The sequence below is a fragment of the Pelobates fuscus genome, chromosome 4, assembly GCF_036172605.1.
Source record: "Pelobates fuscus isolate aPelFus1 chromosome 4, aPelFus1.pri, whole genome shotgun sequence".
NCBI classification, from domain to species: Eukaryota; Metazoa; Chordata; class Amphibia; order Anura; family Pelobatidae; genus Pelobates; species Pelobates fuscus.
Genome location: NC_086320.1, coordinates 301,061,858 through 301,084,373, shown reverse-complemented (window position 1 = coordinate 301,084,373; position 22,516 = coordinate 301,061,858). Strand labels below are relative to the sequence as shown.

At 44.9% G+C, this 22,516-nt stretch overlaps 1 protein-coding gene across 2 annotated transcripts in view; it reads right to left on the bottom strand.

Moving 5' to 3' along the window:
* Positions 1–22,516, bottom strand: part of VPS50 (VPS50 subunit of EARP/GARPII complex) — a 215,617-nt gene that overhangs the window by 132,856 nt on the left and 60,245 nt on the right. For both annotated transcript variants that reach the window (XM_063452255.1, XM_063452256.1), the window contains 3 exons: positions 8,340–8,457; positions 8,204–8,239; positions 3,001–3,083 (listed from right to left, as the gene is read on the bottom strand). In XM_063452255.1, the coding sequence (XP_063308325.1) occupies positions 3,001–3,083; positions 8,204–8,239; positions 8,340–8,457 (237 nt within the window). The remainder of the gene's footprint in view (positions 1–3,000; positions 3,084–8,203; positions 8,240–8,339; positions 8,458–22,516) is intronic.

Genomic DNA, 22,516 nt, shown 5'->3' with positions numbered 1-22,516 from the left:
CAAACAGCCGTTCACCAACCTCCCCAGAGCCATGGGAAGCCGGCCGGCGTTGTTAATTGGCCACCCAGAAGCTGGAGTGTGCTGCCAATTTACCTCCCTGAAGCTGCGGTTAACCGCAGCTTAATTGCCTGTTAACTGTGTGGCCGCTGTTACACTTAGCGGCCGCTAGGTGGCGCTGTTCTGGAGCTCCCCGGGCAGCCAGCACTTTTCTGCCCGGCTTTCATGCACCAAAATCGGACACTTTTCTGTGCAGGCATCGCTGAACCTCCAGCCCCTGGTTCTCATTCGTATGAATTTGGTGAATGCAGGGAAATTCGGTAGTTTGTTTTATGTGAACTGTAGTAACCCAGATAGCCTGCCATGGAGCCTGTTCGTATAATTAAAGACTTTGGCTCCATGGCACTTAAAATGTATTTGTGTGGTCTGGGTGCCAGTCACCTAATGATGTGCACCCAGACCTGAGCTATCTGGGGATATGTTACATGTCTGTGTTTGGTGTATAAAATGTGTCTGTATGTATTTTAAAGTGATAGTCTGTTTCTGTGCCACCATGTGCATAATGGAGTCTGGCCTTTGTCCTGGGAGATAATTGAATTACTTCATTAATTATCTCCAGGGCAGGGAGGAGGAAACCAAGATGCATTGTGGGGAAGTATTGTGGCTGTGTGTACGAAAGTGATACATGTCTTTCTGCTGTTTCAGTCTTCCATCTGGTCCCCTAGGGGAGTGTCCACCAGGTGGGAGACCTGCATAAATACAGGGGCAGGTAGCCCTGAATAAACAGACCACTGCTTGACCTTCAACACGGAGCCTTGTCTCGTTCTTGGGGGGATTCACTGTATGCTGATAGGGACTGACTGCCAGGAGTGTAAGCCGCTTGGGAGCTTTTCCTGTTCGTCTGCTAGCAGCAATTCGTGAGGTTCCAGTTCGGGAGTTTGGAGTGCTACCTTATTCCCTTGTATGCAGTTCGGGAGTTTGGTGCATTCACCTATATCCAATTCGTGAGTTTTGGTGCTTTTACAGTAGCTGTGCCTTTTTGTGAAAAGGGGATTATCGCCTAAACGGATTTTTCCTCTTTTATGCTGAAACGGTCCGTTACAATAAGTAAATGAAAACAAAATGAAAATAAGTAACAAGTTCTAAACCAAGCAAACCAGACAAGGGTAGAAACAAGAGACAAAGACAACGTGTAAAATGCACAGAAAATCAACCTAACTCAATGTGCTTGTTTGGTTAGTCCCTATACGTGTAGGTTACGTGTGCCATTTCAGAAAGAAAGAACATTCAATTTGAAAACTAAACTGATTTAATGCACAAGGAAACGCCAGAACTGATATGTTGGCAGGGTCCCTCTGTATGAGAGATATTGCAGCTTCACAAGCTTGTTGGCCTTTTTGCATTGTGAGTGAGGTGTAGCTGATGCCCTGCTAGGTAAAATAAGCAAAGGGTCCATGTCTGGATTACCCTTTTGATTTAGGGAGACCATAAGAATATGCATACAGGCACAAATAGAATTTATCAGAAAACTGAGTTTGCATGTATACAGTGTATATGTTCTACCGTTAACTCTCTGCAGAGTTTAGTTCTGTTATTATGCATTAAAAAGATGCAGTTATGCCGAGTTGGCGTTTTGATTTTACAATTTTCTTTATTAGGTGAAATAACTTAAGTCAATAGAAGATAGCATGACATTAATAAGTCCTGGCACGTACGCAACAGGGAGTCTAATATGGCCGTGTTTTGCTTTTGTTTGTTTGTCACAATGATACATTACCTGAAATGATTCAACGTTTGTTGCACAACAGCTTGATGTCGGCAGGAACTCGAAAATTGGATTCAGTAGACAGGGGAAATAAGACCCTAGTCATAGTAGATGTCAGATTGATATAAAATGCTACATGCTCTCCAAATAATTACCAGCACTTTAGGAAACAAACTGATACTTTTGAGAAAAAAAAAAAAAAAAAGTAATTTATTACCTTGGTTTAAGATTATTAATGCAGGAAATGGCACACAAAACATTAAAGAAATACGGGCACATAATTTATAAGGTGACAAATTGTGACTTATAGAATTTTCACATAGCAATGTTAAAGGAGCACTTTAGGGTCAGGAACACAAACATGTATTCCTGACCCTATAGTGTTAAAACCACTATCTAGCCCCCTTGGCCCCCTTTGCCTCCCTAAAGATAGTAAAATCTTACTTGTATTCAAGTCTGAAGCTGCTGTGTCTGCCTGTGAACTTCATCTGACCTCTGCCATCATCAGAAGTGGTGGCCTGATCCAATCACAATGCTTCCCCATAGGATTGGCTGAGACTGACAAGGAAGCAGATCAGGGGCAGAGCCAGCACAATTCAAACACAGCCCTGGCCAATCCGCATCTCCTCATTGAATTGAATCAATGAATCTCTATGAGGAAAGTTCAGTGTCTGCGTGCAGAGGGAGGAGATACTGAATGTTTGGATGCATTTTAGGCAGCCATGACCCAGGAAGGATCTCTAACAGCCATCTGAGGAGTGGCCAGTGAAGGTATCACTAGGCTGTAATGTAAACACTGCATTTTCTCTGAAAAGACAGTGTTTACAGCAAAACACCTGAAGGTAATGATTCTACTCACCAGAACAAATTCAATAAGCTGTAGTTGTTCTGGTGGCTATGGTGTCCCTTTAAATAACAATATACTATTCCTAATTTACAAATAAATCAATTTTACAATGATTAATTAAACAATACCTTATTTTTAGCCAAGAGTTAAATAACATCATAACCAAGGAGGCAAAAGTTGAATTAAATCATACTGAATAGGAATAAAGGCATGCCAATTGGGACTGATCTATTTTGATTACAGCCCTCCATAAAACTTTCCCAACTACTGACTTACTGATTTACTCGACATAAAATAAACACCGACGTCTACAAACTCCTGATGTCCAACTACTGCCCTCTACTGTTACTGAATATCTTGACTGTAACCAAAAACAAAGAACAAACTGTACCTTATACAGCTGTAGTGTTTAAATGTGCTCGCTGCCTTCTGACACTCCAGACAGAGTTGAATTGCTCCAGGGTAATCTTCTTCCTACCAGACATAATGTGATTGTTTTAATTGTACAATAATGTAAAATGATTCTGGAATACCGAAAATGACATTGTCCTATAATGATTGGCAAATAACTTCTTCCTGCTGCAATGTCCAAATGGCAAATACATTTTGCACTATACTATACTTTTCCACCCAAATTAAAATTATTTGCTAGACATTAAAGGGACACTCCAGATACCAACAAAAAACTTTAGCTTGCTAAAAAGCTTTATGAGGTTTTCTCCCATTTAGCAATAACTGCATATTTCAATAGACATGAACACTTTTATAAATTAACCTGGTTACATCCCCTTGGCTTTCAAGCAGACAACATGTCATTTTACTTCCTGGTTTGGTTATTTCAATGGAGCTAAATTCAAGAGGCAGCAATTGCTCAAAACACCTGCCTTGCAAAGACTTCTCATTGAGCTACATTGGGAAGTCTTTGATTGGACAGCCACAGAACGTTGGGCGTCAAATTTCTCTTGTATGCAATATTTCCCGTCATATTTCTCTTGTGTGCTACCTTTGCAGACAAGAGAAATAAGACGGGAAGCATGAAATATGTGCCGCCTAGGCGCCTACGCTCTGCCGGAGACCTACGTCAAACCTCTGTTCGTACTCCTACCTCTAATGCTCGCCTTAAAGACTTCTCTGGGGCTGCACCATTCCTATGGAATGCCCTTCCCCTCTCTGATAGGCTTTCACCCAATCTCCACTCCTTGAAAAAGATCTTTGAAAACGTACTTCTTTAGGAAAGCATATCAATTAAACTGTGAACAGTTTTCCCTCCCCTGATTCCTCTCCTGCAACTGTCATTAAAACAAAACACTAATCCCTCAATTAATACTATCCTAGCAACCTACTTTTCTACCCTACCTTTACCTTTTGTGTCACTATACCCCACTCCCTTTAGCATGTAAGCTCTTTGAGCTTACCCTTTGTTCCTGTGCATCCAACTTCTCTGGTTACAAATTCTTGTCTGTTAGCCCACCCATTATACAGTGCTACGGAACTTGTTGGCACTTTATAAATAATAAAAATAAGAGAACTGCAGGTTTTGCAAGCAGTTTTTAGATATAACTACAATGAAAAAATGCATAATTAAATGCATACATGTTTTCATTTGGGGTATATCTAGTGATTTTTATTTCTTTTGTATTTGGGTTGTGGAGTGTCCCTTTAAACACCAGTCTAGAGGTTGCTGCCAATAAGCTATGTATGCCTGTTATTCACCCACATCCTCTACGGTCTGTGCATATCGTCTCTCCATCACAGCTTGGAAACCATGTCAAGGAAACACTTTATTTTTCAATATATCTACAAATCAATACATATTAGCACATTGAATAGACATAATTGTTAGCAACGTTAAGCATGAAATTATCATGTTATGAAGGACAGAGTCATTGTAATGTGAAGGTAAAAAACATTAAATGTGATAAAAGGAGAAAATAATGCATACCGATTGTTTGGGATTTAGACATGTCTTATACGTGAGGTTTAACATGATACTTGCTCTGAAGGATTTAAAAAAAATAAAATAAAAAAAACACTGAATTGTAGGTATAGTTTACTTCCTAATTCTAAACCTGCACCGAAAGCAGAACAGATTGCAAGGTTTCCATCTTGAAAGATGAAAAAAAGAAAAAAAAAAAAAAGAAAAAGATTCATAGTGCAGAGCTTCCAGATTAAAAATTTTAATATAACGCATACTCTAAAATAAAATCATTGAAGGCACATAAGCACATTAGTAGCAATTAAAGTCATGATCAAATGCCAGGGGTAAATATCTGCATAGACAACAGACACTTTCTTCCTCCACCAGTAATGCAAATAAATTAAAACAAGATCAAGAATAAAGCAAATACATAAATAGTGAAGCTCTCATAGTCTTAATCGTTTCACTTAAGTGAACTTCTTCAGGGTCTTTTTGCACCACATAGCTTCTCTGTCAACTATGGTCAATGTTTAGTGCTACAACAAACAACCTAAGCCAAGGGGTTGCACATGAGCCCATTAGCCAACTTTAGCATGTATATACAGTCAAAAAAGTCTCTTGACAGCGCATCTTGGGTATCAATGAGGACTAAGTCACATTGCAAGGACATGGTTGCCTACAAGCTGGCTATGCAGACAGAATGGAGGATATGCGCACCTAAGAAATGAATAAAGAATCTAAAAGCCTTCCAATGTATTGTCCGTGGAGTCTTTGAGCAACTTACTATCCATTAAGTAATAAAAGTGTTCTTGGCCAAAGCACCATCTACCTTAAAGTCGTAAGACACATCCTCCTCTTGAAGACCTTGAAGGACTCAAAGGAACTCATAGATGGAAACAGAGCACAAGTCTGAAAAATAGTTAAGCTTAAAGCTAGACAGTGAATGATCAGCATTCTCCTTGACAAAAGAAGTCAGAGTTAGGCACATCACTGTTTTGCTCAGCAGGACTCAGAAGTCCTTGAGTGTTTTCGTGCAGAGGCTATAGCATTGATCAGATATGTAATTGTAGCCATAGAGGTCAGGAAATTAAGAGGGATTGTGACATTGCCAGAAGCAGCCCTAAAAACCTCAAAGGTGCCAGCAAACCCGAAATGTACTTGACCTTGAGGCAATAGGATCCCAAAGTGAAGCCTACATCCCGATTTACTGGAAACAGCCACTGACACCTAACATCACACAGTGGGTGAAAGAAGTAGAGAATGCTAGAAGATTCGAGGACCTGAAGGCCATCACTGTCAAGGAGAAAGAACGATACACCCAACGATGGTTCTACTGGCTGGAGTTCATATCATCAGCAGACTTGGCCGGCAAACTGAATACCTGATGGTTCGAATTAATCCCATCAGGGATCTCTCACCTACTTTTGCTTTCCTTTTCATTAACTAATTTGTGAAGTATTGTATTATTATCTTTTTGATTCATTTAAATACATTGTCACAGCATCTACCAACCATGATCCAATCAGAGAATGGTGACGGATCCGGCATGCATATTTCATTGCAACGCATTCCTACAAGGTTGTGGGAACATTGCCAATATCTTTACTTATCTAAGAAGCGGCCAGGTCTGTAAGCATGTTAGATGCCACCCACTGCGCCTGTACCTTTAAGGCCTCTCGGGTTTCCCTTGTTTGTGATGCTCATGGATGTGCGTGCATTGTAAAGTCCTGCACAGGCATTCCAGCAAAACATGACATGTTTAGGCCAATTAGAGCCCTCCCTGTAGTTACGTAAACTCTGCCTGGCAAGTTCTCATTGCCCTGTCGTGGTTTCCCATTCTGGTTAATCCAAGAGCATGCTTATATATTCATTCTTCTGTGTATTTGACTTTTGGCTTGTATTTTGACCATTCTGATTTCTATTGTACTTGACCTTGGCTTGTTTCACAGTTTACCTTCTCTATGTACTCCTGACCTCGGCCTGTCCTGTTTATTCTAGTTTTTTACGTTAAATCCGGATAGTCTAAAGTCCAGTAAAACGTTTAGGGATTTTCTGTTTACCATATTAGGTTACTTGGGTTCTGTTGGGTACTTGTTAATTTTGATGACAAAATTACGATGTTCGTGGATTACATAATGCTCAGCCAATGTTACTAAGCATGGTCGGCAATCACACAATATGCAGATCTTTATTTATAAGTACAACAGAAGTAAAGGGACACCCCATGCTGCCGATGACACCCATTTTGAATGCATTACAATAATTATTATATAATGAATAAATGACAGCAAGCATGCAAAAAGAAAAAAAGAAAAAAAACAACAACACTATAACTATAACCACCTTAATTTGTTGAAGTGGTTATGTTGCCTACAGTGTTCCTTCAAATTCAGAGTTTGATCTGTGTCTCTGCTGTAATGTAGGGGTTTCAGAACAGCTGCAACTAAGGTATAATGCAATATCCTGGCAAAGTCCGGATTAAACACCCCACAGAGTTCAGAGACACACAATAACAAGCAAAGATCGCTTTGTTGGAGGAGGCACGCTCAGCAAGGAACAGGATAGTTTCCTATCCAGGTTAGTTTTAATTAAATTGCTGAGGCACATAGGAACCAAAGATGGTGTAAACAAATGGGAAATTGTAAAATAAGGCAGTGAAAGGGGAAAAACACCCAGACATAAAGCACCCAGGCATATAAGCAGATAGTGAAAAAGAGGGAAAACAAGTTACAGGAACAACACTTAAACAGAGAGACAGTATGGGGGGGGGGGGGGTTAAAGATACATTGGCTGAGTGACATGATAGGGGGTGTTGAGATAGTGATACACTAATAACAACTGTACAAGAGTATTACACCTGTGGAACAGACTAGAGAGAAAAGATGGAGTCATAAAATCATCAATAAGACAAGTGTCCCTAAATTTGCAAAGTTCAACTGACCAGGCAGGAAGGTACTGGGATCCACCAGCCCTCTGTAAAACTGTATTTCTTTTAAACACATTGTATCCTCTGAGCTCCAGAAGCTGAAATGTTACTTGACAGTGTGGAGTGAAGGTACCCAAATACATCTACGAGTACTGGGTCTAACGGCCTCCAATTGTTGTGGAAGTAGTAGTCCAGACTGCGGGGCACCGGAGTTCCATAAAAGTAGCATGCAGTGTTCCACTGTTTAACAGTGTTATTTTTACTGCCCTTATAGTATTACTATTTTCTATGCCTTATAAAAAGTATTTAAGAATTCACATATTCTTTAAATACAAGAACCAAGCCCCAGGGCAGTCATGGTGTAAACATACTTGTCAAATCAATTGTCATGAAGGTGTTAAAGGGTGTTCATTGATGCGCAAACAAAATCAGAAGAAAAAAGACTCCATTAATTTTGCAAAATCAGAAGAGGACAAGAAGATATCAGGAATGATAAGTACATCGGAAGAGAAGGGAATAAAAGCGTAGCCTGACAGACAAAATCTGTAGCTACAGGGAATGGTGGAAAAAATTATCAACAAAAAGCAAGGTTTTGCACATTGTATAACAGAAAGCCACCCTGTTACTGCTGTGCAATTTAATTAACTGCCTGACTGCGCACAAGTCCAATCAGCCTAAAATTAATTAATTAATAAGTCAGGTGAAATTGATGAGAAACTACAGAGAAACAATTGAATATTTCAACGTTACCTCAAGCATTTCACTCAGTCGAACATCTGTTCTTTGCTGAGAAAAGAGGAAAAAAAAAATAAGAATTAGAGGGAAAAAAGAAAAAAGTAAATACTAAAAGCACAAGTCTACAAAGTTATAAGACTAGCACCATTACCAGTGTTTTAATGGTCCTCAATGACTTAAGTAGACCGATCAATAACTGCCTCTTTCTCTGGTTTGCAAGAAGTCCCAGACTAGCTTGAGTGAATCCTTCCTTTGCTGCATTCAAGTGTCTGTTTAAACAAAATAACAAGTCAATATTCAGGCTGATTTTTACCCTAGAAAATAGAGTACGCACTCAGTTAGCCACGTTTACAGAAAGCCAATATCACTCATTTAGAATCCCATCTTAATAGAGAGTGGAGGAGTATGGGTAAAGTACTTTCAGATTACATTTGCAGTGCTTGTAAATCAATGAATGATCATTTCATTGGTGACATTATTTATAAAGCTTAAGAGATGTGCTACACAATTATTAGATAGAACAAAATACATATTAACACAATAAATTGAAGCAGGTAAATATTAAAACTGAAGTTGATGTAATATAAACCCTGCTGAAATGAGCTTATCTATCCCAGTCGAATCTGATCCCGCCCGCTGAGGAGACCTAATGCGCATGCACAGGAAATGGAGCAGACTTAAAGGGAAACTCCAGTGCCAGGAAAACAATCCGTATACCTGGCACTGCAGGTCCCCTCTCCCTCCCACCCCCCAATCCCCGGTTCCTGAAGGGGTGAAAACCCCTTCAGTGACTTACCAGAGGCAGCTACATGTCCCACGTCGCTGCTTCTTCCTCCGCCGCCTCTCCTCCTCTGCATTACGTCGGCCGTTTGGCGAGACTGATCCCGCCCACCGGCAATGCCGCACATGCGCATTACAGCTCTCCATAGGAAAGCATTGAAAATGCTTTTCAATGCTTTCCTATGGGGAACTGAGCGACGCTGGAGGTCCTCACACAGCGTGAGGACGCCAAGCGACGCTCTAGCACAGAAAACCTGTGCAATGAATCAGGAATTGCCCTCTAGTGGCTGTCTATTAGACAGCCACTAGAGGAGGAGTTAACCCTACAATGTAATTATAGCATTTTATGAAAACTGCAATAATTACAGTTGCAGGGTTAAAGGTAGTGGGAGTTGGCACCCAGACCACTCCAATGGACAGAAGTGGTCTGGGTGCCTGGAGTGTCCCTTTAAGGGAATGAACCCAGCCTCTAATAGTTATCTTAATAAAAGTATGTATCTTAGACGTGATATAAGCTCATCTACTGGCCTGCATTCTCTATCTTTGCTATTGTCTTCGAGAGCCCAATCTAACAAAGTCATTGGGACAATAGACTAAGACAACTTTGTAGCAGAATGAATGCTCTAGCTACACTTTTATTCCCTTTTGTTCGTCTGTACCTACACCACCCCCCGCCCCACCCCCCGTTCGTTTACCGAACCAATTATGTGTGGGTCCCCATATTCCATTTGTATTTTGGTCACCCTATTGGTGCAGGGTATGTTGAATGTATTGCTTGTCTGTGCCTCTTCCCCTCCCCCTTTTTTCTGTCCTATTGTTTCCCCAGCAGAGTGTTGTCCCAGGGACACTGCCAGACCAGTTTAAACTACCTCCATCCCCCATCAGTCTTTGCTATTTTCTGACACCACCCTTCCTTATACTATAGTACTCTATGCACTATTGTATGTAAATGAGGCTGCTGGGGGCTTAAATGTGTGTGCTATGTCTAGTAAAGTTAGTTTGCTGTTATAACCTTCACCAAGTGTCGTCTAGTGTTTGGGGAAAGGGATATAATCTGCTGATTGAAAGCGTGTCCAGGGCTATAAGCACATTAGCCTGGTCCAGGGTGAAAAAGGCCCTCAGTAATCTCAGACAAGCCTCGGTGACTGGATATGCTCCAGGGTCCCTGGTAACTAAAAGGTAGCAGACAAGGCGGAGGTATTCGGACGGAGTATTGAAGTTCCATTACAAACGTATTTTCATATTTCTGCTTCTAGGGTTGCTCTAGTTCATTTAAGTTCTATAATGTACATTTGAATAAGCAGGGCGCTCACTAGATCTTGTTGATGTAAGCCAAACTTAAAGAGATTCTCCAGTAGCAGGAAAACAAACCCGTTTTCCTAGCACTGTCGAATCCTGGAGTGCCCGCCATCCCACGTTAAAACCCCTTCAGTCAAAAAAAAAGTTTAAGCAGCAGGTGACATTGAAGTGCATGAGCACTCAAACTCCATATCGAGCAGCAGTTTAATGCATGTAGAATTTTTTAACATATCTACCAGACATATGCACTCTTACATGTAATGTTTAACGTCTCTAAGACTTACAAACACATAATGGATCTACATTGGCTGTTGGACAAGAGTCTTACCTGTAACCTGTACTATTTACCATACACCATGTTGTGCATCGTGCTTACTGTACCTATGTTCATTACTTATATTGTGGTGCATAATGTAACTACGTTTCCCTGTAACTAAGTTTTATTGTTTACTTTGAAAAACTCAATAAAAAATTCTATCAGCCAGCGGGGGAGACCTAATGGCAATGGCCACACGCGCATTAGACCTCCCCATAGGAAAGCATTATTCAATGCTTTCCTGTGGGGATTCAGGCGACGCTAGAGGTCCTCGTGCATAGCGTGAGGACAACCAAAAGTCGTCTAAGAAGCCGGAAATCCCACCAGTGACTGTCTACCAGAGGATTTAACCCTGCAAGTTAATTATTGCAGTATATAAAAACTGCAATGATAACACTTGCAGGGTTAAGGGTGATGGGAGTTGGCACCCAGAGCATTTCAATGGGATGAAGTCGTCTGGGTGCCTACAGTGTGCCTTTAAAGCGGCACTGTCATGCCAAACTTACCTTTCCTCAATCTCTTCCTCTTCTCCGCCTCTCTCAGGATCTGTTCTTCTTTTATTCCTGTCTTCTTTAGTTTTCTTTAAAATCACAAGACAAAGTAGGGACTCTTTTCCTTATGGAGGATTCCTCCGCTTGACCAGCTCTAACCAGCGGAGGAGCAACGTGTGCTTCATTTCCGCTGGTCAGAGCAATTTTCCCATAATTCTTACCTTTCCTCCCTGTTCCCACGATGCTTCCTGTCATTTTAGACGAAACTGCCAAATTGCGTTCTAACTGAATGAGAGCAGTATGTTTGTTTCTTTTAGAATGCAATTCGGCACTTTGTTCGTGTCGGAATTTAATTCGAATGAATGAAACTCCGATTCAATTTGTGCTGTGGCTGCATCTTGCAGCCGCTTAGTAGATAACTCCCTAATTCCCACGGTATTAGGGAGCTATCTACTAAAAGGCTGAAAGACCTCAATTGGTCTTTCAGCCAAAATTACTAATACTAAGTAAAGATTACTTAGTATTAGTAAATTATGCCCCTACTCGCTATACCGTGAGTAGGGGCATGTCTACTAAACAGTGAGTAGCCTGTGGCTGCTCACTGTAAAAAAAACAAAACCAAAAAACCTAATAAACCCCCCCCCCTTGGGGGCCCCCTAAATAACAATAAGGGGGGGGGACCTACCGTCCGCCCCCCTGGCCCCCACCCCTGAGCGGTTGGTGGGGGCCCTAAAAAAACAATAGGGGGGGGGGGGACCTACTGTCCTCTCCCCCTGGCCCCCACCCCTGAGCAGTGGATGGGGGTCCTAAATAAAGATAGGGGGGGACCTACTGTCCTCCCCCCCCCCCCCACCCCGGTCCCCACCCCTGAGCGGTGGGTGGGGGCCCTAGATAAGAATGGTGGTGGGGGACCTAGCCTCCTCCCCCTGGCCCCCACCCCTGAGCGGTGGGTGGGGGCCCTAAAAAAAACAATAAGGGGGAGGACCTTCTGTCCCCCCCCCCCTGGCCCCCACCCCTGAGCAGTGGGGGCCCTAAATGAAAATTCCCCCTCCCCCCAATCAAGGTGACTAGGGGTCCCAAGCCCCTAGCCCCCCTCCCCCCCCCAAATCAAACTATCCCCTACCTACCCCCCTCACCCTAAAAATAGTGAGGGGGGAACAAAATAACTAACCTGTAAATAAAATTAAACTTACCATTTGACGTCTTCTTTTTTCTAAAATCTTCGTTTTTCAGCCCCAAAAAAGGCCAAATAAAAAGCCATCATACCCATCGAACTTAAAATAAAATTACAAAAACCGAGTGCAAAAGAAAAATCCTGACGAAAAATAAAAAATCAGACGCTAAAAAAAAACATAATCCATCTTCACCCTTCGAGGGCACGCCGCATACTGAGCTCCACGGGGCGGGTCAAGGCTTATAAAGCCTTGCCCCGCCCTGCAATTAGGCTTAGAACACTCTGATTGGTTGGTTTAAGCCAATCAGAGTGCTCTGTGTCATTTTACACAGCGTGGGAAAATTGCAAAGAACTTTCCCACGCTGTGTAAAATGACACAGAGCACTCTGATTGGCTTAAACCCACCAATCAGAGTGTTCTTAGGGTGAGGGGGTAGGTAGGGGCATTTTGATTTGGGTGGGGGGGTGGGTGACTATGGGCTTGGGGACCCCTAGTCACCTTTGATGGGGGGGGGATTTGACTTGGGGGCCCCACCCGCCAACCAAGGGTGGGGGCAAGTAGGTCCCCCCTCCCCCCTCATTATCTTCATGGCTCCCACCCGCCGCTCAGGGGTGGGAGCCTGAGGGGGGAGAGGACAGTAGCCCCCCCCCCCCTTCATTATCTTCATGGCCCCCATCCGCCGCTCAGGGGTGGGGGTCGGGGGGAGGACAATAGGTCCGCCCCCCCTTATTGTAATTTTTTTCTACAGTGAGCAGCCACTGTTTAGTGGACATACCGCGAGTAGGGGCATTCGGGAGATTTTAATCTCCCTTATGCTATTATGGGGGTCATATTGACCCCCACAGAGTGAGGGAGGACATGGGGGGTTTAGGAAGTGACGGGGAGCACTGCTCCCTGATGCTTCTATTTTTACATATTACAAGGAGGGAGCTGTGCGCTGGTAGCTCCCTCCTTGTAATAAACCGAACGAACAAACGAACACTGATATTCGGGTGTTTGTTTGTTCGTCTGATTTTTCTATTCATTCATTCGTCTGTCTGATGAATGAATGAATGGATGAAATTCCCGTTCGCATGTCCAGGTGTTTCACTGGGCATGTGCGGGAATCTCAGTGCTATCTAGTGTGGGCAGATGACGTGTCCCACAGGGACTTCACCTACCCACACAAAGATGGCGGTGCCCTGAATAAAGATCGGGGCAGAAAAATAAAGATTAAAACAGAGGTAATAGGGGGGGCTTAGGGGCATTTGGGGGTGACTAAGGGGTCAATTGGATGTAGTGGAGGCAGGAGGGGGGTTAAAAAAATGTGATTCGGCATGACAGTGCCGCTTTAACTTGTTGAAATGTCTAATTTTCTCATACCATGGGTTTTTGACGGTTCTCTAGGCACTTATCTGCATTCAGGTTACATATACAGTCAAAATAGGTTCCAGCCATAGACCATTTGTATCATATTAAAATCTAAAGTCTGGCCTCACGACTATACTATTAGTAACCCCTAGACAGGAGGTTAGCCATTCGGCTGGTTATTTTGTTTGGTCCGTCTATTATCATTTAATTTTGGGACTTAATGTACCCATACCTTTACGTTCACCAATTATTTAATATTCATTATTTGCTACATCATTTTTCCAGTTGAGACCCTTAATCCTGGATTTTTTATCCGTTTTTTTGTAGATCTATTTTTTAGTTCTTAACTTTACAGGGGTTATGCCCCAGGACACTTCTGGAGTGTCTCAATAGGTGTTACCCTCTACGGGTTGGTGGACAAGTACGTTTTCGGACCGCCACTACCTGTAGACGTTGTCTTTTTACTGATACTGGAATCTATTTTGATTTGTTTTGATTTGAATAAAAAAATATTATATGCAAAACTGGAAAATTTGTTTTTTTTCTCCCAGTTTTAACATTTTATTTACACTTATTGTTGTATTACCGGTAGATATACACATAGATAATTAAAGAAAGCCGTTTCTGTCCATTAAAAACATAAACAAACAATTTATAATATGTATGGGTGCACTTAAAGAGAGACTCTTAAATTACAGTGGAACCAGCACACAGCACAAATTCTAGGCTTTACTTTGGTTCAGAAATTGGACAATAACCATCATCCTTAAGGGGTTAAAGAGTGTTGCCTTACTTCACATTCCTAAAAATATAACGGATCGTGTTTCTGTTAAGAACCCATTTCAGAAACTATTAAATATAACTAGACAACTCACAGCTGGCAGCGGCATAAAATAAGCACAAGCGACAAAAAAGCAAGGTTTAATCTATATTTCTTTATCTGGGCTGTGAGACAGGGGTATGGATGTAGTGAGTGTACATGCATTGTTCTGAACAACAAACAGTTGGACAGCCAATATTTGTCACTGAGATCTATCACAACCAAAGAAATAACGTACAGAAAAAGGAGACTTTTATTGCAGAGTCAAATATCTTGCCAAGTGTTATTTTCTGCTTAACCCCTTTATTTATAGTTGACAAATCTCTTTATTTCACTAAATCCTGTAATGTCTGAGGTCCTAAAAGAATTCAAGAGCATCACTCATTTAAAAATGACATGGAGGCACTTAATGGGGTACAATGTTCCTCTATACCTTGCATTACATAAACTATTATAAAAATGCACTTTAACCCCTTAAGGACCAAACTTCTGGAATAAAAGGGAATCATGACATGTCACACATGTCATGTGTCCTTAAGGGATTAAAGGGACATTCAAAGCAACATAACGAATACATCATGATGAGGTGGTTTTATTGCCTGGACTGTCTGGTTGCTATCATCCACTTTAATACTAAACGGTTTAGGAGGAGTTTTTTTTTTTTTCTTTACATAAGTTGTTGCTTTTCATAGGACCCAGAGACCACTCTCAAAGCAGCTGCATTGGTAATACAGAATTTAAACTTCTTTATTATCATTTAGTTTCTTCCAACCTGGATATTGGAACCAATTAGTTGAACAAGGTTAAATTCTAGTATAAATAAAAATATATATATATTTTATTAAAAAGTATTATAATAAAGATGTCCTTAATGGGGATAAAGATCATTGATTAATGAGCACGAATGTCCTTATTTATCTAGTGGTCAGTAGAGTTTCAACTCAATAATATTCCACTCTGCTTCAGGTAACTGCTAATCTGTAGGAGGTGCAAAATACAAGACAAAATGTTTCATATGAGACTTGTTCAAGGCTAGGAAGACTGAACTGTGGTGTTGGGCTTCACGTACCCCTCCAAATTATCTTTTAGTTTAAACTAAACCACAGAGGTTATTTAATTACACCAGTGTAGTCAGATTATACAAATGTATGGTTTCATCAGATTAAAATAAGTATTTTATGAGAGAAATAAAGTAAATTACAGAAGTGACCGATAGAAAACCAATAAAAACTAATTTGCGGAGGGCGTGGCTTGAGCGCCGAGCGGAATGGCGGCGTGAACCAGGAGCTCCCTGCAGGCTAAGATCACAAACCCGTCTCACCAGCTTCAACGACAGAAATATGGGAAGAAATCACCGGTCCCAGCACGCCACTACGACCACCGACACCCCGAGGGGGACTCAAACTGCGAACATGCGCAGATTCCTAACGGCCCAAACGGAACAGGCCGATCAGGCCTCAGGGGACGCAGAAACATCAGGCACAAGCCATGCGGCCCTGCCATGCGGCGGGCACCTAGAACAGGTACTTACACCACCCGACCCACCCCCACCCCAGCTGGACTGGGCGACTATATTGAGCAACCTGCCCACGAAAACAGACCTCAAAGAGGCCAATGAGGCCCTTCACAAATCGATTGCAGGGGAATTGCAGGCCCTGAGGGAAGACTTACAGGGGATACACAGCAAAGTGGCACAGCTAGAGGCAGACTGCGACCATGTCATGTCAGCGCAGAATGCAACCGCAGACACCCTGAACAGACAAAAATCACAGCTCCGCCAAATGGCCCTCCATATGGAAGACCTAGATAATAGAGGGAGAAGACAGAACCTCAGAATCCGGGGCCTGCCCGAAGAACTAGACCAGACCACGCCGATCCGTGAAACTCTCACGGAAATATTTAATGCCCTACTGCTGAGGCCGCCCAATACACCCGTCGAGTTCGTCAGGGCACACAGGGCACTTAGGCCCAGAGGCCCACCGGAGTCCCCCCCACGGGACGTCATCTGTTGCCTACTACACTTCCAAGTTAAGGAAGATATCCTGAAAACCGCCAGAGACCAAAGGCAAATACTGCACAAAGGCGCGGAATTGCAACTTTACCCTGATTTATCACCAGCAACCCTAGCGTACCGCAGGGCCATGCGCCCCCTCACGAGAGTATTACAAGCCAACAAAATTAGATACCGTTGGAGCTTTCCTACCGGATTACAAATCACTACGAATACAGGCCCATACACGGTAAAGAGCGAAGACGACCTCAGAGACATTATACGGGACCTTCAACTGCCACAGATACACATGCCTTGGCCGGACCCGATAGCCTTTTACACCTTCTCACCCGACATGCAGACCAGGCCGCAGCAACCACCGAGACCTCGGAGAACAAGGCAACAAACCACGCGCCCCTCAGGCGCCAACATGTAAAGGACTGAGCACTATGAACCCCCCATCCTGAGGCCCACCACCGGCACCGCTACCAAACTGAACACTCAATCCTAACACCGACCTGACAAAACAGAGTCCTCGGACACACCGAATAGATCCCGCTACGCGGCCACCGGCCACCCCAGAGAGAGACCCGACCCCCTACGGAGACGAAGAAACTACAAAGACCGAGCACACATCAAGGGCTCCACGGCTCAGTGGCGTAGGGTAACCTAACGGACCCCACAGGCATTTCTGGGACTCTCATTGGGGGGGAGGGGGGCGGCGGGGGGGAAATGTAAGCAATGTGAGGTCTCATAATTTCAAATGCGATGTTTACCTTAAGCTGAGGGGGGGCCCCGAGCGCCGGCTGGGCCCGGCTGCTGCCACCCGCCTGACCCGTGACGAACTCCGGGGAGCGGGCGGGCGGTGGCACCGGCGGGGCCCACCCGGGGCGGGGACCCCAGCCAACAGAGATGTCAGAGGGATAATAGCCAGGATAGAAATATTGACAGACACGATGCACCAGTTAGCACAGCCGGGGGGACCAAAGGAGAGAGGGGTTACGGCACTCTTGATATTCTTCCATAGTTTTTAAAAAAAAAAAAAAAAAAAAAAAATATATATATATAATGTTTGAAATGCTAGTTAACTGTTGATACTTGTTGTACTGAATGATATAATGCTAATACTGTTGTTTGTACCACACTTAACAGTAGCGACCGGACATGCTACATACGTGAGTTGACCAACACGCACAAACCCATAGGAAGGAACACCTCGAGACGGGGAAGCCGAGCACATTCCATCTAATCACCTTTTCAGAGCCGCACAGGGACACCAGGGGACATGTCACTGAGACGCCGACACTGACGCCCGGACACCCGACCTACGCCTAGTAGGAGAGACGCCGACCAAACGGTGAGCAACCCACGCGCACCACAGGTGGTGACGCGGACTGTGACTCCCCGACGTCTATACCTAACGGTCGCTAGACCGAGACATACCCCTTATCCTACCCAACCTCCCCCCCCCCGTACACCCTACTACCACCTATACTTGACTCCGGACAACCCTACCGACTACGACACACGTACTACTACTACACCTCCCATACAAAAGAGACCAGGAACTAGACGAGACGCTCACCCGATACACACATGACGAGAGAAATGGCCCTGACACCTGCACCTCTACACGTTATCACTATCAACGCAAAGGGACTAAACAAACCGGAGAAAAGATCCGGAGCGCTAAGGGACTTTCACAAGCAGAGAGCCTCAATAGTTATGATACAGGAAACACATTTTAAAAAGGGAACCAGACCCAAACTTACTAACCACCAATACACACAAGGCTACTACAGTGACTATCACGGGGGTAAAGCTAGGGGAACAGCGATCCTACTACATAAAAGCGTGCCGATCCAGGGGGGAACAAGCATGACGGATGAGGAGGGCAGATACTTGTTCCTTAAGGGGAAAATAGCTGAGCGCCAATACACATTCGCGACAATTTATGTCCCCAACACGCGACACTACCGCTTCCTCAAGCAAACACTCCGCAAACTCATGGAGTTCAGAGAGGGGACCCTCGTACTGGGAGGGGACTTCAACATCGCACTAGACCCGACATGGGACACATCATCAGGCTCCTCCCATATTCCCACGCAACAACGGCAAAACATTAAAACCTTACTCCGCAGCCACCGCCTGGTTGACTGCTGGAGAGCACACCACCCAGATACAAAGGATTTCACCTTCTTCTCCCACCCACACAACTCATACTCCCGGATAGACCACATATACACCACACAATATGACCTCTCCCTAGTCACCGAAGCCAAGATTGGAACGGCGACTTGGTCAGATCACGCACCTGTCACCCTCAAATTAAAATCACCACTTTTTCGCCCCACTACCCCGAAATGGAGACTAAACGAATACCTACTCACTAACACGGAGGTCGTAACCCATATAGGCGACAAAATTAGAGACTACTTATCCCTTAACACTGCCGAACACACATCCCCGACAATACGTTGGGAAGCGCACAAATCCGTGATACGGGGACATTACATTCAACAAGGGGCGATCATAAAAAAGAGAACCGAAATGAGACAGGCGAGCCTCCTCGAAGAAATCCACAACACAGATGACCAAAACAAACTCAACCCAGACCACACACTCCAAACCCGACTCTTACAACTCAGAAGAGAATTAGCTACGCTAATCCACTCTAAACACCACAGAGACGCCGCGAGACATAAAGCTTTCTTTACCCTACACGGGAATAAGAGCGGCAAGCTTCTGGCTGCTATGCTACGGAAAAAGAGGCTACACACATACATAGACAGGATCAGGGACAAAACGGGGATCCTACACCGACTCCCGTCGGACATCATGAACACAATCCGCGCATATTATACGGACCTATATACCCTCCCGCAACCACAGACCGAACCGGCGAAGGCCCGCCTTCGCCACGCGATCCAAACATACCTGACGAGGTACCCAATGCCGACTTTAGACGCAGAAATCGCCGAAACGCTAGACGAGCCCATCACTATAGAGGAGCTATCGATAGCAGTCAAGAACACCAAACCCGGTAAAAGCCCAGGGCCAGACGGCCTGCCGGTGAAATACTATAAGACATACGCAGAAGAGCTACTTCCACCAATGGTGGAGGCGTTCAATGCGGTACGAGACGGGGAACGTATCCCCAAGCAGGCCCTGACAGCCCACATAACTGTTATACCCAAAGAGGGCAAAGACAGGGAACATTGTGGGAACTATAGACCCATTTCGTTAATTAACTGCGACGTCAAACTCTTGGCGAAGGTCCTCGCCACGCGCCTCACGAAGCACATCCCATCACTGATCCACCCTGATCAGGTGGGGTTTGTAACGGGACGCGAGGCCCGAGACAACACCATCAGGGCACTCACCCTCATGCACGGCGGCGGAAAGGCCGAAGGAGGCCTCCTCCTGCTGTCCACGGACGCGGAGAAGGCCTTCGACAGAGTACGCTGGGAATACCTTTTTGAGACGCTTGCACACATGGGACTGGGCCCCCACCTAAGGAAATGGATAGAAGCCCTGTACAGCGAGCCCACTGCCCAGGTTCTAGTCAATGGGGCACTGACTAACGCCTTCACCATCCATAACGGCACCAGACAGGGGTGCCCCCTGTCGCCGCTCCTGTTCGCTCTAGCACTGGAGCCGTTTCTCACACACATCAGACACAACGCAGACGTGACCGGCCTGACGACAGGCCCAGTACACCATAAAGTAGCGGCCTACGCGGACGACCTACTATTTGTGGCGACCAACCCTACCATCACACTACCAAACATCATGAGAGAACTACAGGCATTCGGGGACCTATCAAACATGAAAATTAACTACGGAAAATCGTATATCCTAAACGTTAGCGTACCCCACACGAGAACGGAAACCCTAAGGAGTAGCTTCCCCTTTCAATGGGCCGAGGACAAGATTAAATATCTTGGTATTTGGCTATCCAAACACTCAGAAGACCTGTTTAGGGACAACTTTGCGGTCATTTTACAGACATTGCAGAGAGACATGCGGGAATGGTCATACCCCCATATCTCGTGGCTAGGGCGAGTACAGGTCATAAAAATGAACCTCCTCCCGCGACTTTTGTACCTTTTTCAAGCCATCCCCACTGTAATCCCGAGACCCTTCTTCATCACGCTCAAGAAAGAAATGACCAGATACATATGGGGCGGGGGGAAACCTAGAGCAAAATTCTCCATACTGACCAGACCCAAAGACAAAGGGGGACTGGCCCTCCCAGATTTTCGACTTTATTATATGGCCACACACCTACAGAGAATTGTAGAATGGTCCAAGGAAGGGGTCCACAAGCTGTGGAAAACGGTAGAAGAGACGGAGGCAGGTAGACCGATCGCGGGACTTCCATGGAGACGCGAACAGACGGACGGACACACCATGTCCGTATATACGAAAAACACCCTGGGAGTATGGCGGAAGGCCAAACGACAGGGGAACTTGTCACCATACCCCTCCCCCCTTATGCCTCTGACATATAACGAAGATTTTCCCCCAGGTCTAGACCCACGGGCTCTCAGAAACATCATCCCGAGCACATCCCCGCGCCTACATCACACTCTACAGAGTGGGGTTTGCAAACAGCTTACAGATATGCTAGAAGACACGCCCCCCACCTTCATGCACCGCTTTCGCTATGCCCAACTCTTAGCCTACATTCACACCCTACCACAGGGGTCAGCGCTTGGCAGGGAATATACCACAATAGAAAGAATCAGCGCACAACCGGACCCACTCCCACACGGGATATCCTCTCTGTACTCCATGCTACAGTCGGAACTCCCGACCGATCCACCCCGTTTCATGGGTAAATGGGAAACAGCCCTAGGAATCACACTCACGGAAGGGGAATGGGAATCGATATGTTACCTAACACACCACTGCTCCACACATAGTAAAACGCAGGAAACGGCCTACAAACTCCTGACGTACTGGTATAAAACACCGCATCCCCTACACCGAATGAACCCAAGCCTATCCAGTCTGTGCTGGAGATGCGAAAGAGAGGAAGGCACACTGAAACATATCTGGTGGGACTGCGCACTGATCACCCCATACTGGCAGGACATACACAAAATGCTAGGGAAGTTCACAGAACGACCACCCCCCCTGGAACCGGCCGCGATGCTCCTACACCATACACCAGTTCCCCACTCAAAATATAAAAAATCCATGACCATCAGGATACTAAATGTAGCCAAACGAGTACTCCCCCAATTCTGGAAGAAACCTGTGACACCACCACTGCTGTCCTGGTTCAACCAAATGGAGGAACTAAGGATAATAGAGGAACTCACACTGACGACGAACAATGCCCCGACGACATACACTGACATATGGACATACTGGATCCTAGAGACAGCGAAACCGAAATTCCAACGAGACCTCAGGATAACCACCGACGCTCACCTCCAGCACCCAACCTAAAAACGGGAATTAAACACCCAGGGAGACGGAGGACTGATGACTGACGACGGACCGGACCACCCCACCCCCACCTACCCATCCTTCCCCCCAATCCTACAGAGAAAACACCGACAGACCCCACTTAACAGTATGCACACACCGAAGGTCAATGCTACCCGACACAAAGACACCCCCGAGACCACCAGCAACGCCATGGACACTTAGTGACTGCACCCTTAGAGACTCAGAGAAAGGGACGGGGGACTTCCCTGGACGAACCGAAGGCCCGATCTGACGGAGACAAACAGACCGTCCTAGACAGGGAAACCCAACCTCCCGTACTCAGCTACACCCCCACAACACCAAGACACGAAACCGACCCAGGGACGTACAATAGCCCGACGACAGCACTATCACACATAACCAAGATAGGGTGCTGTATGGCACATTTAAGGATGCATATCAGTGGAGGGTATTAAACACACCACGGCTCACCATGAAGACGTAGGCCACCAACGCCACGCTAACATGGCGAGGTGGAACACGGACACCAACCGCTAAGACAAGGCTGAAAACACATTAAACACACGATAGAGAAAATGGACAGAGACACCCCCCACACCTACAAAATGAGACACACGGGTCAGTCACTGAAGTGGACTAACGAGC